This window comes from Balearica regulorum, chromosome 5, assembly GCF_011004875.1.
Source record: "Balearica regulorum gibbericeps isolate bBalReg1 chromosome 5, bBalReg1.pri, whole genome shotgun sequence".
In the NCBI taxonomy this organism is placed as follows: Eukaryota; Metazoa; Chordata; class Aves; order Gruiformes; family Gruidae; genus Balearica; species Balearica regulorum.
In genome coordinates, this window is record NC_046188.1 from 2,108,707 (window position 1) to 2,126,523 (window position 17,817).

General features: G+C 42.3%; 1 protein-coding gene across 1 annotated transcript in view; it reads right to left on the bottom strand.

Annotated features, from left to right (window-relative positions):
- MDGA2 (MAM domain containing glycosylphosphatidylinositol anchor 2) overlaps positions 1-17,817 on the bottom strand; it is a 383,424-nt gene that overhangs the window by 174,914 nt on the left and 190,693 nt on the right. The window contains exons 4-5 of the mRNA XM_075753135.1: positions 7,304-7,500; positions 3,487-3,619 (exon numbers count right to left, since the gene is read on the bottom strand). Coding sequence (XP_075609250.1) covers positions 3,487-3,619; positions 7,304-7,500 — 330 coding nt within the window. The remainder of the gene's footprint in view (positions 1-3,486; positions 3,620-7,303; positions 7,501-17,817) is intronic.

Genomic DNA, 17,817 nt, shown 5'->3' on the forward strand with positions numbered 1-17,817 from the left:
CACAGTAATTGATTGTTACTCTGGTGATGCCAGTACACGCAATCACATAATCAGCAAGACGGAGTGAGCACAGAAAACAAAAAGGTCAGAGGGATGAGCTGGCAGGCGGCACTGAACAGAAACCCAAAATACTCACCCAAAGACATGCCTGATGTTCCTCAAATTAGCCTCTCAACTCAGAGGTGTGCACAGGGATGCAGATGTATGAAAGACCCCGTGGCACAAACAGCAGCAGCAGAGCACCTGGATCTGCATGCTTGCCTTGAAACAAGCATCTACGTTCATGCCCAGTCACCTATAGCTCTTGGCGAGGGAAGCTGGGGAGACTTGAGAGTGTTTCAGACAAAGAAAGAGGTAAGCCATGTGCTTGCGTGCCTCTGGCGCCGCACTCTGACAATGCAGGAAGATTACCAAGCAGAAGGTTCAACAGGTGACTTGACCGTCATCTGTGAGAACCTTGGTGGCCCTGGCTGCAGAAAGTAGGCAGGGTAGTAGCAGGATACTACAAGAGCAGTAAGGATTTCCAGGCAGACAGCAATAGTTACACGGGGTTTTTTCACGTCTGCTGGGCACCGCTTCCTCAAACACAATCTGCCAGCGATCATCACGTGTGACAAACGCTCGTTGCAGCGTGCAGATGTCCTGCTGCGCATCAGCGCGTGGTGGCAATCGATCCGGGCCAGCGGGGAGCCAAGGTGCTCCCTGCAGCACAGCAGCTTCCCAGCCGCCATGTGCGCACCCCGTCAATCAACCGAGGTGAGCGACAAGCCACCGCACGCAGATGGTCCACAAACCCCATCCTGGCTGCTGGGACAGCTGATGTCCCTGAGCAACACAAGCTGGAGCGCACATCCACGGCAGGGAAAAACCTTCCCGACTTTGCTCACAAGTCAGTCAATCGAAGGGAGCCCGACAAACCATGCAACAGTCCCCGTACCCTGCAATAAAAGCCTGACCCCAGGGAGCCAAAGCACTACCGGAACGAGGTGGAACCCACAGCTCCCGTCAGCCCCAGCTATCCTCCTCAGTCACCTCTCTCCTCAGTAACAGCCAAGTTCAACAAAAACTGCTCACGCCAGTTATACTTACAGACCTGATAAATGCAGAATAGCCAAATTGCCAGCAATTTTACGTTATGCTTTCATAATACGCAGCTGAACTTAAATCCACTTGTAGCCCACATTAACTACAATAAATATCCTGGTGTTGCCACCTTACAGACACTGCCGTTTGTCTCTCTTTTGTTGCCATTAGATAGGTATCTCCATTACATGCCTCCAGCTTTAAATTAAAAACAGATGGACAGGCTAGGACTGCTCCATACCAAAACAGAGTATCAAGTTCAGGTTCTGATTTTCATTACTTTGGATTTATCCTGGATTACTCTGGATTTCAAATTTATATAACTTCTATGAAATGACACCAGGTGAAGTTCTACCAAAGAGCTATATCCGATGAAGTCATACCAAACAGGAAAAGTTTTGTCCCAGAGTCATCAACACATCACTCATCATCTTTAATGATATGTTGCAGTAATTACTATATGAATTTAATTTTGCTCTCAATGATGGTTGCCACCAAGTTCTTCACGAGAAAGTGTGAATCTTTATAAGTTTGCAGGCTTGTTTACTTTGGAAATTCCTCCAGAAAAGCAACTCCTGTTAATTTAGCATGACACCCTTCTCCCAGAATAAACATAACGTTTGTAAGGTGGGAATAATTAATTCTTTTTGCAAAATTAGATCATGCTCACCTGTCCTCAGTTCAGAATAGTTAGGCTATTTAATGTTCCCCCATTACTGTAACATAAACAAACTTCTGTTGCAGATGAGGTTCAACATGGACAAAGACCGTTCTGGCTCCAACAGCAAAATTATCGCTCTGACAAATGGCAGCAGTAACAACTCTCATCCTCTCTTCTCATGAAAGAAGGTGGATGAGTTATTACCGGTGTTGAGCAGAAAGCTGCTCCCAACTATCAGCTGCACCTCTCCATGGCAGACAGGATTTCATGCCTCTTCTGGTATGAAATCAGAGCAACTAATGAACGTCAAACCTCACGTTATGACTTTTTTTTTTTTTTCCCCCGGCAAAATTAATGAGAGAATAAATTAAGGGCTTCCAAATAATTTTGCCAGATACCTTCAGAAGCGACTGCAATTCCCCTACTGCCAGTGGCAGCTTTGAAGCTGAGCTGTGAATTTGCTTTGCAGTGGGCTGTGTACAGTAATGGTACACACCGCAGTCTGAAAGCCCCTGCTGGCAAATCAGAAATTCAGAAAAAGCAGAAGGCAACTCCTTGGAATAAAGCCGTGAGGACAGAAATAATGTGAAATGTGCAAGTGCAAATAAAATTCACAGTTCATCTTTGACGCACTCAGCATGCTAATGCCTCAACCATTCTGTTCATTTGCTACCTGGTTTGGGTGCCCCGAGGCACACGCTGTTACGGCATAACCCAGCGTAATCTAACCTGAAGTCTTCAAATGTTACCACATGTGCTGCAGAACTGTTCTCCAGAAAACACTTCCAGGAAATTTCTAATTATTTAGAAATCTAAGCTGAAGACTTTGCTCTTTGGCATTGGGTTTACAAACCATTTCAGACACATCCTCTGCGGATCCCGGACACAGAGCCTTTAGGAGAGTTAAAATCTATAATTTCCATCTTTCTGGACACCAGCACTCCCAATTGCACTTCTTGTGAGCAACCACTGGCATGACGCTCCCGAGACGGATAGCAGCGATACAGCCACAAAGAGAGGGAGATACACAGCTGACTTGCTCGGTCAGGGACAAGTCCAAAGACAAGAGCAAAGGCACCAGAAATGCCACAACGTGGAGACAGCGTGGCCAGAGGCAGATAAACACCTAGTTCTCCTCCTGCAAAGCGTTTCAACACGACTGCCTGAATATTTTCATTTGAACCAATTAAATCTGAAAGAAAACACTTTTGTGTAAATCAATGTAAGAAATCGATGTTTAAATCGATGTAAGAATATATCAAATCAATCATAAAAAAATCAATTGTTTAAATCAATGTAAAAATATAAAAAGGTTAATTTTTTTCCTAAAATATGTTGGTGACCAAAAATAATTAGTTTTCAGCAAAGCATTGAGAGAAGTATTTGAGTATTTGTTTCTACTCCATGCCCAGCCTTGACTGAGATGCCCCTTCCTCTCACCTTGCCGCAGTATCTTCTTTGAAGTCCACCCGTAACAAGCAACGGGCAAAAACGTAAATCCCGACATAAAACCCAGAGCGCGACAAATAGCGAGCAGTAAATCAAACCTCTCCTTTCAAATCCTAACTTTGCTGAGGAAAAAAAAACAAAAACACTTGAAAACTGTTTCTACCACTTGCTCCTGAATAGCTCCCACCCCTGCGCGGCTGCAGGAGGTCATGCACGTTTTCAGCAAGAGAACGCCACCGCAAAGACCACGGGGACGTCAAACGACCGGGGAGGGTGGCTGGGGGGAGGCTCACCTGTTTTATTCGAGAGTCGGAAGGATACCATCTTGTCGGGGATGCTGCAGACATTCCTCACCGAGGCGATGCAGCTGTAATTCGCGTAGTCCTGAGGTCGGAGGTTCTTCAGCTTCAGGATCTTTGTTTCTCCCTGCGTGTGCAAGAGAGAGCGTTAGGAAGGGAGCGGGGCAGAGGAACGAGCGGGGATGCAGGACACACCGGGACTGGCTTTCGGGAGGCGAGAGGAAGATGCAGAGGTGGCTAATTAGGAGCAGATGTTGAAATGATCCCGAAAACATATTTTATTTAATTACCTGAAAGAATGGCAGCTGGCATAACCGAAAACTGTAGCCTCGCTTATATATTAAAGGCAAAAGAAAAGAGAGCAGGGAGGGGGAAATTGGTTTGACAGTCTTTCAAGTTGCAGCATTATTCGGGATAATATATCTTAAGGGACGTTCTACATGATGAAAAAAAATCACAAGGTACAGAAATCCTGCTGTTTTCCTTTGAAAATGAGCTGCTGATGGATTTTATTTTTAGCCAGCAGCGTAAATGATGGAGCAGGGACCTGAACGGGATATGTAATGAAGGAGTTTCTCCAGACAAAATCAAGAAAAAAACTGGAAAATACAAGATTTCCACTGCTGTGCTCTGTGAAATGGGCACCGCAGAAACAGAAAGTCAGGAGAAAAAGCAAGTTGCTGAAATACGTATGTAAAATCTTACAGCGCTGTTAGCAACAAGAGTAACAGAAAGCCGAAAGGAGCGCGAGAGACAACCCCTGAGCGCACAGAGACGTCGTGGGACGGAGCAGGGAGCACAGCAAAGCGCACCGGGCTGTCGGACTGGGGATGCTGCAGCGCGGAGGGCTGCGAGAACATCAGACCAATCTATGTGTATCAAGACCTGCACGGTATCCACTCTAGCATTAAAATAAGGAACTTCCCAGGGCTTTCCATCTCCTCCTCCAGCTGCCCGCTTTCGAGTCTTTGCCTGCGTTTACAGCGATAAGCTAAAATCGTGTTATGCTGAGACAGGGCTAAGGCAGAACCCCAGCCCGGGGAGGCAGATGCTGAACGGGCTCACAAAGCATCCAAAGAGCAAACTTTGGAAAATGTTCACTATCACGTGTCCTGTTAAAGCTGAACAACTTTTAATATTACCACAGCTCGAACAATATATTTAATTTGGTTTTTTGGTTTTTTTTGGTTTTTTTTAACAATATCACGTGCACCAACTGCCCAGGTCAATATAAGCAAAAATACGATAGTTTTTTGCTATAGATATAGACTAGAGAATAGTCTATATATCTATAGATATAGACTAGAGAAAAACAATAAAAGAGAAGACACAGCTAGCCAGACAAGAAAAGAAACAGTCATTAAAACTCAAGCTTGGTAGTTGTTTGGAGTATTGGAACTGAAGTGCTTTGTATGTGCAATCAGTCCCATAAGAATTATGTGATTAATATTAAGCACATGCTGATTTAGTGTTTGCAAGACCACATCTTCGAAAGGCTGCTCCTAACGATAAAGATCCCACTCGAAGAAGAGGTTCGTCTGGGCTAGAGAAAGGCCTGATCCAGGTTAGTCGGAACACAGCTACCAAAGTCCCGGAGTTCTGGAAACCATCCCATCGGTTCGTTCCTTGGCCGTGGACTCCAGGCTGAACCTGTGGGCTGAACTCACAATGGGATTCTGGATCACGTCGCCAGATTGCGGAGATTTATAAAAATGTATATATTTTCTTCACTGGTTTGGATAATTAGTCTAATTATGTCTAATTGCATAATTATTGTAAATACAGCAAATTTAATCTTGTACTCAGGCTGTGCAATTACAATGTGCAATGAGGATGATGCAAAGTCTTAGGAAAAAATTCTGCATCAAGATTTTGGTTTTGAAAAGTTCAGTTTTTCGAACACTCCCACAAATGAGAACGTGCATGTTTGTTCATCTTTTTTTCCCCACTTGGCAGCTAAAATAAGTAGCTGACATTACCTAACTCATCAAAAAAAAAATCTGTTCAAAGTTCAAGAATTCATTTGTATATGTCCAGTTTTCCAGGTGCCTTCTATGATTTAATAAAACTAGAAAACCACCAGAAAGAAAAATTAGCTTTTTGGGGGTACAATATCTTAGCAAATTTAATTGTGTTACTAGTGTTTTCCTTTACATTTAATTTCATTTTCAGATTGATAATCCACCTTCAAAGCAATCACCGAAAATCGCCACCTCAAATTCGCATCTCTCGATGCTCTGAAGTCGACTCCCCTCTATCCCTCTTCTCATCAGCTCCTACTGTTTGTTACCCTATCACAAGCAGAACCAATTATGCAGAGATGTGCAGTAGATGTTTATGACTCCTGAACCTTTAATTACATCTTTTCCTCCTATAAACATATATCAGATCTTGTAGGCACACAGACAAGATACACTAATTCAACCTGACCTCCAATAAATGTAAAAAGGTTAGGGATAAGCTTTCAAATATCAGCATGACAATCTGATTTATTCATTAATTCAGCCCAGACACAGGTTCTAGGAAGAATGCTCCTAGTAACCCAGAAATTTATTGTTTTTTTTAAAATTGCATCTAATTCCATGTGACACATTTTATAAGCTATGTTCTTATTAGACAATAGGAAATGTAATCATCAACATTTCCATACTGAAATACAAAACTAAAAGTCCCATGTCAAGGGAGTTTCTCACTTTTTAATTAAAACATTAAAAAAAAATCCACTTTACACACTTGAGTCCAAGGAAACAAGCCACAGATTTGCTAAACTGGGTCTGTACATGTTACATTAAAAATAATCTCATCACATTTAGGAGACCAATAACTTGACTATGTAATCTAATTCTCATCTCCGTAAGGTTCCAGGCTACACGTTTCTCAGCAAAATACCAAGCCATTGTAGCAATATAAAGCTGTCAAGTACAATAAAAAGAAAAAATGAAGGTGCTCTCAAATCATTAGCTGAAAATTATTTATGAAAGTTGTAGGTTGCTTTCTGCTACGAAGACCAAATTACCAGGCAGTTTTCACCTCTGTCTTTACTCGTTACTGCTTGAGATTTTCCAAAACAATTTTTTTTCTCCTTCTTTCCTCTTTTTATTTTTTTTTTTTTTTTTGCAAACACCGTCACACACTTTTGTCCATACACAATAGGATATGCCACCTTTTTATTCCGAGACTGTGCAAATGTGCTAACAATAAATTAATCTGATCTAATCTGACAGACTCTTCTGCCGGCCCGGTCTGCCTTTGTGGCTGTGAGCGGGAGTAGGAAGACTTAAAAAAAGCACTTCTTTCCATTTTTGCCACCTCATCTTTTAAGTGTGTAATTCTGGAACAAAAACTTATATTCAAAGAAGTGAAAGGCAGAATAAAATAAAAAAAAGAATAGTTAAAAAAAAAAAAACAACACAGGGAGCTGCCATAGAGTTTAGCCTTCCTGAAAAGCTTTTTAGGCTGTAACTTCTGTGCAGAATCACTTTGCATTGTATTGGAAAAGATTAGGGAATAGCAGCCAAATCAGAGGTTTGGGCTTGCAGCGCCCAAGCAAAATGACTTCAAAGGGGCTCTGCAGATAGCACTCACTGTGCCTTTTCCCAGAATTTCCTATTTCGTAATTTTACCAAAAATTAAAAGACACATTTTATGTTAGGAAGTCTTATAATAACGTACGGGTTCTTCTGTGCCGGGGTGTAGTTATCCGGAGGGCATGCCCCCACAAACCCAGCAGGGATATGCGGACACATCCAGTTACAAAGAATCTGCTGCAAGTAGCCTGAAGAAGGAAAAACTACTGTAGCTTCGTTCCTACCTGGGTAAAGAAGGGCTCGTAGATCTCCACTCCTTTATCAGACCCTTGCAGCAACACCTCTTGGCCGCGTCGCCAGCTGTACCGAACGGGCGGGTTGGAGTTGGCAACGCACCTGAGAAACACCGTCCTCTCATAGTAAAACTGCTCTTTCGCTTCCCCGATGCTCTGGTGGACCGTTACTATCGGATCGTCCAAATCTGGGGAGAGAGAACGAACAACCGAGAGAAAGTCAGGCTTCAGCTGACTCCACCGTGGTTCCACCGCGGGAAGCGCGCGCATCGCCTTCGAGACGACTCCACAGCAAAACAGAGGCGGTACAGCTCTAAAAGCCACAAATGTACATTTTAGGACTTTTGCAGCCGAATCCAGTTTTAGAGTTTGTTTTCATCTGCACAGCACCCAGCACAAGTGGATCTTCATTTACCACTCAGGCTTTTTGATGTAACAATATATACGATATCATATACGATAATGTCAATCGTATTTCTGTTATGTTTCTGCTAATACTTAGGATTCATCTGGTTTTCATCTTTACTACTTGCTTTTTATGTATGATTTTAATTTAAATGTCGCTTAGACAAAATAGTTTATAAAGTTTTAGAAATAAATAGACTAATTTGCACCCTAATGGTAAGATCCACTAGAACACAGATCATGCGCATGCATCTCTCTTCCTTTAAAGCAACGATTTAATACAGTAATTTAATGCATATTCCCTTCTTTCAGTTACATGCATTTAACCTCAAGCAGGTAAATTCATCGCAGGCTTTAGAACACACTTTGCTTGATTAAAATACAGATATCGTATGATTACTCCCACTGCATCAGCTCAAAGAAAATTGGATCCCCACAACAGAATTCACTCATATAGGGAAGAAATAACGATAGCTCTCAGAATGTGAGTACACCTTGTTAATTAATTTGGGCTTTATTCCGTCAGGAACAAGTAGATGCCTGTTTGCAAGGTGCTACTGTTATTTATTGTGAGCTTTCCCTGAAGGTGCAATTATGATGGAGGAGGAAAAAAAAAAATTATCAAAACAACAAAAAAAAAGGAAAAAAACCACAATGGCCATCTTTACTACGTAGTTGTTAAAAACACTCAACCTCCAAATAACGTGCTCAGCGATTCTCCAGTGAGCTTTAGGCAGAAGGTACAGTACCTGGAGGGCTGGCAGCCAAGGGGAAGTTGCTTCTCCAAGTCTAGCCCCCGCGTTCCAAAGGTACGTCCAGGTTTGGCTCCTACAGTTACAATACGGGACTGATGCTGTTACCCACAATTTGCCTAATTATACGTGTACCGATCCGGTCTGCACGCACGCAGCAACACCACGTTGCCATGTGCAGCTCAGCCTTGCTGAAATAATTTCAGAACCTTAACAGCGGTGCTTCATCCTTAAAACAAAATATAAACAATGCTTTAAGTAGTTCTTAATTAATTACTCATCCACAAATTTAACCCTGTTTTTGCAAAGTCTCATGTAACTGTCCAAATGTCATAGAACCAGATTTATTTTTGATTCAGTGAAATGCAGAATGAGGTGCTCAAATCTTAGCGTGACCACCGGTGTCAAAGGGAACGCCGTCATGCTCAGAGGCACCCGCGCGCTTGAGTCCCTTTGCAAAGGCGTTGGAAACAAGGACGGCTGGTTTTGGGGAAGCATCCCACGCATTTTGCTCCTATGTCCTGTCCCCAAGTGCCACTCAAACACCATGGCAACAACCACGGTGTATTGCATGAGATGGACCATCCACATAGCAGTTCTTAAAAAATTTGGGGGCTTGCTAGTCTTTTAAAAACTAGAGGTGAGGCAGAGGCTCATGGGATTATTAAAGGAAGCCCATCATTAACAATCTGAATTGATTAGCATTTCCAAACGTCCACACTGAAAAGCAGTTTGCACTTAAAAATTATTCTTTAGATGCTCACATTTTGATTTGCATAACAAGAATAAAGCTTGAGAGTCTCTTGATTAATTAGAAACAAAACCTGTTCCAAAATTTGGAATAATTCAAGCAATAATATCTTGTAATAGTGCATGGATTTTAAGTAAACGTTACCTTCATTCTACTCTACAAAACATTTAATTTAATATCACAGAAACAAATTATGAAACTGTTGCTCCAAATTAGGATGGCATTTTCTAATGAGATTTCATTTTTGTTTTAAAGGTTATTTTAAATCACAGTAGCATTTGAAAAGGGATGAGATTGCTGAAACGTTACATCTTCTACTCATGCAATAGAAAATAAAAAGAAGGAAATTAGCTTGCTTCAATTTCTAGGCCAAAACACCTGTTCCCTGTATTTTGATGAACAACAGAACATTTCACACATGAATGCTTTCCAGAGTCTGCTTATTAAAGCACATCCTTGGACCACAAACAAGGATGACAGGCAGCCAAGAGCTGCCAACACCGAGTCAGGCGCCCGCTCCTCAAACCTCTCCCCCTCAGATGAAGATGCATCCTCTTGGGTGAAACACACGGAGGTCCAAGTCTTGACTCATCTTCATTTTGATGAAGTTACTCAAGACTAGACACACTAAGTGACTCAAAGCCTAAAAACAGGACCTAAGGCGACTGTGAAGCCTTCCAGGCTGAGGCTGACTGGCCAGAGAACAGTTTTGCAGAAGAAGCCTCAGAGGTTCTGGTGGAGAAGCTGGATAGGAGGTGGTCAAGCACATCCCAGGCTGCACCAGCAAGAGTGCAGCCAGCAGGTCCAGGGAAACGATCCTTCCCCTCTACCTCCTACCTGTGAGTAAACATCCTGAGCACCCTGTCCAGGTCAAGACATGGACATACTGGAGCAAGTGCAGAGGAAGCCACCAAGATGATCAGAGGACTGGAGCAGATGCCATACAAGCAGAGTCTGGGGGAGCTGGGTTTGGCTAGCTTGGAGAAGATAAGATGAAGGGGAGATCTATTTTCTGTTTTTGACTGGCTACCGAGAAGTTCTAAAGAAGATGAAGGCAAACTCTTCTTAGAGCTGCAGAGTAAAAGACCATGAGCCAATAGGCATAAGCTGCACCAAGAGAAAGTCCTCCTGATTTTAAGTGAAAACAAATTCCCCATGCAATCAGACGAGTGTCCAGAAAGGCTATGGGACACCGTCCTCAGAGACATTCAAACATTGACTGGACATAGTCCTGAGCAATCTGACCTAACTGTGAAGCTGGCCCTGGCTGGAGCTGGGGGTTGGACAAGAAGTCCAACAAGAAGTTACTCCACGATACCGTGAGCTACAATGCCATCATTGCTTGCGCTACCTGCTCTCCTGCAACGGCTCCGTGCTGGATGTGCGCTAACCCCCGACACGGGCACTCCCCTACGACAGAGAGAAGCAGGCACCCTCGTTCTGCATGGCGCTGTGCTATGCCAGGGGATGGATTTTGGTACGAGTATAAGGAAACCTCAAAGAAATTTAAGTCGGGAACGCAAATGCAGCGAGCTGTCTGCCAAAGGATTTCATAACGGTCAATTAATAGAAAATTTGCACTGCAGAACTTGACTGATTTTTCCATCGGCAGTGCTGGAAAGATCTCGACAGCTGCATCAAAGCAAAAGAAGCAGCACTAATAGGAGACAAAATAATGCTTGCAATTGTTGTGTTGTTTCATTGCACGCTCAACTGCCCGCCCCGCTGTTGGGCAGGGTTAGACAAATGTTTTACTGGATTGTTATATAAGACCGTATTTTGTTCAGGCAGTGAGAGAGCTGCAAACATAATACAAAATATGCTTTTCTTCTAATACTGCCAAGGTGTTCTGCAGAGTTATTACAATGGAGGCATGCAATTGCCAAAGTCATTACCTTTAGACAGGCTATTTTCAAGTCACCTGATGTCGGTGGCGTGAATGCCCACTTGTGAAAGCTCTCCAGAACTCCAGTTTCAGGGTCTAATTGCATTGTTACTAATTGACATTCACATTTTTAAACAGACTTTAAAAAAAAAAAACAAAAACCAACCACCCAGCTATTTAAAGCTCTGTGCATATGTGTAAGTATCTGTGGGTGTTTGTTCCCTAAAAGCACTGGAACAGCCAGGGACTCAGCAGCCTGGGAGGGAAGCTATGGACTGCAGGTATTGCACAGCAACCAACCTGGGAAGAGGAACGAGGGGAAATCACTGAACAGACAGGGAGATCTTACTGCAGCGCAGAAAGATTTAGCATCAAGAAGCTCAACAAGATGAATTTTTGAAGTGCTTTATGAAAGGAAAAAAAAACACTAAAATTTTCATTTTGGGTTGATCAAATTATGAAGAGTTAACTGACTAATCATTCTTTAAATTAAACTGAAGTCATGGGTGTTGCTATGTAGTTAAAGTCTATTAATCAAATTGAAAATAATTACAGAAGTATGTTTTCCACAGAGGTTTATGCCACCATTAGGTTCAATTTTTCAGTCTTTAATCTTTGAATTGAACCAAACAGTTTCCAAAACCCACATGGCAGAGGCATGCTAAACACTGTCTTGGAAGAATTCCCTTCACACATCCCTAAGCTCTCAAACAAACAGAAAACCCAGTGTAAGCTGTTCAAAAATGGGTCTAATCTAAATGCACCGTGAATTGGATCATGACGGTCAGCGATGTTGGTGTGGAAGGTGCAGAGAAGTGCAGCAGAGGCTGTTAATACCCTCTCCATGCTGGTCTGCAAAGCACTGGAGGTATTGCACGGTCCGTGAGCAGGAAACACCGACCATCTCCCCCAACCCTCACCTGAGCTCCAGGGGAGTTTCACACATACCAAGAGGAGAGCAGGATCACAGACTGTATTCGCTATATCATCTTTTTTTCAGCTGCTGGGACGACACAGCTTGCTGATTTCATTTGTTAATTAGCTGCCTTTGTCTTCAGATGTTCAAGGCAAGCGATGCTTGGAAGTCAGGATAATAATAAAGCACGCATCTGGGAAACTGATTGAAACTGCTTCATCAAGACACCCAGAGAGGAGACAGCAGTGACACATATATTTAGCCTGCCTAACTCTTAAGTTATTCTTAAATATAAAAGTTTGTTTTTCATGCTATTTTCCTTACTGTAGCCTCCTTGACCTAGCACAAGCTATCGATAATTACGCAGGTTTGAAGTGCTTTGTGGTAGTGCATGATATAAAGCAGTTATAGGTGATTCAGAAAATGCACAAAAATTCAACAAATACCTGTTTCTTGCATACCTATGGAAAGAATCATGAGCTGGCTTGCCTGCCATCCATCAGTACATACAGTGTGGAGTCACAAGAGCTCCAAACAAGCTGGAAACGGGGGAGCCATGTTACCTGGAGCTCTACATAAGATATTTTCCCCTCTACAACCCTTGAAAAGAGATTTATTATGCACCCGCAGTGCTGTATTGCATGTGCGGTACAGACACAACGGTAGAAAGCAAGCATCATTTACAAGGCCAGATCCTCCCACAAGACTAAGAGTGTGACCCTGGGAGACCCCTGATGAGCTTATATTGATTTCCAATATCATTTTGGGAAGATCAAACACATGCTAGAAGGCTGCTAACATGCTCAAACACAAAAGGACAAACAGGACGACCTTAGTAGTCAACAATACCCTGCACAGCTCAAGACCATTTCTGCTCGCTACGCTTTACCGAGGGTTGGAGCTTATCAACACAGAATGCAAGAGGAGAAACGTAATGAACACTGGGTGATGTCATTTTATGGAGTAAACATTTGCTTTATTCTTTTGATGAGGTCATAAATACACCTGACAGAAACCCATATAAACTGCACCCACTGGATGACCTGTTTGTCCCAGCACATCCATGGGGAGGCTGGCACAGGGCGCGCAGCCCTGCAAGAGGGCAGCAACAGTTTTGTTTACCCAAGGACACCAAACTTAGCCAATTCTCATTATTTATGAGACTAAATTAGCACTGGAGTCCCCAGACAGCAGATACACTGGTGCTGAGGATTTTGCATTTACAGCACAAAGAGCAGAAAACAGCACGACTTCCTACAATTCTGAATTCCTACACGCGTACGCATGTGCGGACACGAATAAAGATCAATGGATCTTCCAAATAATGAAGAGTCAAGACGCTCACACGGAATGACATCCGTGTACGAACTGATAATAGAGATTAACAGCACAAGGCTCTACCCTGGCACGGTCTGAGAGACATCGGCGAGGAACCTCTCAGCACAGCCCTGGAATAGATGGGACTGCTGGGATCACCGCGTGCAGTCAGAGTGAGGATACAATTTTCTTTCATATAGAGAATTGGTGACCTGAGGCCAGGATCCTAATCTGGCGTCAGCCGCTGTTAAGCAACATTAAGAAATTAAAGGGCAAAGAAAAGAGCAACAGAAAAGTATTTATGCACTAGAGAAAGTACTTATGACTTATGGCAGTAAAAGAAGTAGAGAGCGAGACACATTTAATTTCTCAGAAAAGAAGACTGAACGGTAACTTTATTACAGGATGTAAGCACCTCATGGTGGGAAAACAGCAGGTACAAAAGAACTCTTTTGGCTACCAGTAATATATACAACAAGCAACAATAGCTGGAAACTGAAGGAAGCCCAATTGAGTATGGGAAAGAATCAGACCTATTTTTTTGAAGATAAAGAGGCTGAACAGAGAAACAGACTACTGGGCATACAGAGGATTTCTCACCTCTTCAAGACCAGATGCTTCTTATTGAAATATAAATTATTACATTCTATATAAGAACAGCTGTGGAAAAAAAAAAAAAAAAAAAGAAAAAAACCCGGTAGGGCTGTAAGTAAAGGAGGTCAAACTAGACTGATGTCATGGTCAATTCTAATATTAAATTTTATGAAAAAATGTAATTAGAGTTGATTAAAGAATTCCAGATGATTGTCATTAAATCAAGTACACTTGAATCAAGAAATCAAGTTATTTAAACTGTCTTTTCATTCCATTTGCATTAGACTACAGCGGAGTGTCAGCACACGTCGGTTCCCTGCCGGGCAGGGCTGTGGAAAATGCTGAAGAACCACGACTGCCCACAAACAAAACGTGCAAGAACCAAGAGTTACAGGCACTCTTACACCGCAGGGATCGAAAGGACAGCTAGGTAACAGGGCAGCGGTTACAAAAGCACTCATAACATACAACTCTGCTACGGGATTTTCACTTTCCAGTGATTCATCTTCCTTTTATGAACTGAGACTCAGACATAGGCATTCAGGAGTTGGACAGTCTTCAAGCAACACAAATTCTTATCCCGATATATACAATTGCTTGAGGAGAAATTCTGCGATAACTGCCCTGTTATTATCCTTGGTTTTTAAACAGGTAACCTTGCTTTTTAATTGTTTCTGCGCCCACAAAGAAACAGAACAGAAGATTGCATTATAAAAGAAAAAAGGATTTTCCAATCAAGCCAGAAGAAGCAGGCACTAATACTAAAGGCCACCTGACGTGCATGACACATTACTAGGAGTAATTGTTACAAACAGAACTTTTTAACATGATAAGTAAGTAATTATCAGTTGCATAATCCCAAACCTAATTAATGCTTGCTCCTTCATTTTTTAAAGAAAAGAAACTTAATTTTATTGAAGTAATGAACATCAAACTGGGTTAAGAAGGGCTCGTTCTAGACCACATCCATCTCCAGTTAATAGCTTCAGTAAAATTCTTCCAGAGACTACTGACAAAGTTTAAATCCCTGCTAAAAACTACAATCTGAACATATCGAGTGCAAATAGTGGTGCCTCAGAGAGCAGAGGCTCCTGATAACGCTCCACTGCTCTCTTACTGCCTTCTTCTGGATTTCGTATGTTCTAAAACGAGCACAAAACATTCTACTTCCGTAAAAAAATATATATCTGACAGTCTCCACCTATGTAACAGCACCAGGTTTCCTTCCCTCTGCCCCATATATGTTCTGCTCTTCCAAGATTCACATTTCTTTTGCCGTCTTAAACTCTTTACCATTAAAAATGTGAGTATAGAAATCTCACCAGTGCTCTGCATACTTTCTCACAATCTCTACTCTTAAAGACGAACATATTTTTTTCCCAGTTTTACTTGAATAGAATGCAAAATATACATTTTAGGAGAAAAGAAATAAAAAGAAATCCAGGATTAGAGGAGATAAATAACGGTCAGTGGATGAGGAAAAAAAGAGGGTATGTAAGAATCTCCTTGGAGGCAAATAAAGATGACAAATCAAACAGAACTACAGCAAACAGGAAGAGTAAAATGAACCTGTCCAGAATATTTAGTGCCCACGCCTGATCCCAGACAAGTGAAGTCTTTTTGCTGACTTGAAAGAAATTCCCTAGCCAGTCCATTTGAGGACCACAGGTTAAAATTCCACCTACCTTGGATGGGACCCTTAGGAGGTCATCTAGTCCACATCTTGCTTCTCTCCATACTGATGATACCCATCAATTTTTACATCATCAGCACAAATTAATACCAAAATGTTATTATAGTATGCAAATGCAGCTGAATCCCAAAGAGCAGCTAAGATTTGCTTCCTTAGATAATTGCATTTGACTGCCCATCTGCCAAACCTCCCTTCCCCAAAACCTTCTGAGCTTTTTAGCTTCTTTTAGCAAAATTTCAAATGGGGATTGAGATCCCAAAGATAATTAACCTCCGGCGTGTTATATAAAACTGGAGTACGCACGTGGGGAGAAGCGGGCACCGAAGCAAAGCTCAGATCAGCTGAGGGAAACACTGGATCGTGAGCTTGTCGTGCAGTGAGCACCCCGGCCCCGGGCACCCATGGGTGCCCTCTGCAGAACCCGTCACCACAGAGCTACTGGGGAGACTACAGGGAAACACAAGTCTAAAGGAGAGGGAAGGGAGCTGGAGGTTTCAGGGAGGAAGGACACAAATCTGTAAGAAACTAAGTTTTATGAAGTTTGTTACTGTAATAACACAAAATAATGTACAAATATGCAGGTTGAAGGCCTCGAGCTATTTGGTTAGATGCCTTCTGCACGTGCGGAGTCCCAGGGCTGAGCCCTCCCCCGCACCTTTTGCTCCTCACACAAGGGGTATCAAGCGAAGGAGTGCACTTCTGGTTATCATGGGACAACCCAGACTAAATCCCTTCAGGGCAGCAGCAAAACCTCACCTTCCAGAGACGCTGCCTACAAAACAAACCATACGCCAGGGAAGTTTTCAGATACATGCAGTTGGCAGAAGGTGAGCGAGGATTCATTCCAGTTAGCAATAGCAAATTTAAGAGACATTGTAAGCCATAAACTCAGTGCTTTATATAATCTAGGCCTATTTCTATTACAGCTCAAATCAGATTCCTACAAACAGACTGAATTTTCAAGCCATTAATACGGTCTATCTTTCCACTCGAGGGATATTTACAGCATCAATTATCTTGAACCTCATCTGACATGTACTCATCTCAGACTGATCTAACTACAGCTATTATCATGTGTTAGAGACAGTTTTAATTTAGAAAAGGAATAGCATAAAAGGCATTCAAATAACCTTATAGCACTCTTACTAGATTTTTTTTCAAGGAGCAAAATAAAACCTGCATATGCAACCAAGTAATACTATAGAATTAATACTTTCTAACTAATTGTAAGCTTTTTTTATTTAGTTAAAAATACTGATGTGTTTTTATATTATATTGAACAAATTCTGCAAGGTACTTCCTCAGCAGCTATTCAGGGCTAATTAAACATCGTTGAAATGAGCTCAACATGAAAATACAAATCTTCCTTGGCTGATCCTAATAGAAATTTTGCATTTCCATTCCTGCATGCATGCATATTTAATCTTCACTTCTTAATTTTCACAAGCAAGGTTGTCAGTATGCATTAGTTATTTTAGTGCTTACTGTAAAAGGTCTGTGTCTTTGGACACCTAGAAAGAGCAAGGTGGGTGGGTGTGCCCTGGCCGCTCTCGCTCCTGCTGACCAGCACCATTCCTCCCATGATCCATGGTTTTCTGTCAGTCTGCTTCTATCTATTCTCTCTTTTTTTATGCAAACTGTGTCTGTCAGCGTTCTGCGTTAATACATCCCCTGGAATGATAGTTGTAGTACCATAACCGCAGTGTATTATTCTCATGACAATATTCACCCATAACTGACATAATTATATGCATGTACATATTTTAACCTAACAGAAAAATAATCCTACTTCTGAATCTTTTAAAAACTTTACGAGCATGCTGAATCCAGTAAAACCTTTAACAGCACTGCAGACAGAACAGCATAACTCAATATGAGCAGTGAGAGGACTGCGGCCACAGCCAAAGCCTGGCCCTCACCCGCCAGCCTCGGAGCATCCTCCCCGGGCTGGATGACACCGGCTGACAGCCCAGGTCGGGGGTGTCCATGGTGCTCAGCCTCCGAGTCACATTGCAAATGATAACACATCGCAAATGCAAGGCAGACAGAGCAGCGAGTCTTTATCCTTTTGTAAAGAAGAAGAAATCAGAGTCTGCAAGAACTGTGCATTTGAGTTGGGGGGTCTAGGGGAGACATCAGAGGAGAAACACCGCTGCACCCCAACGGGGACGGGTTACCAGACACACATTTGT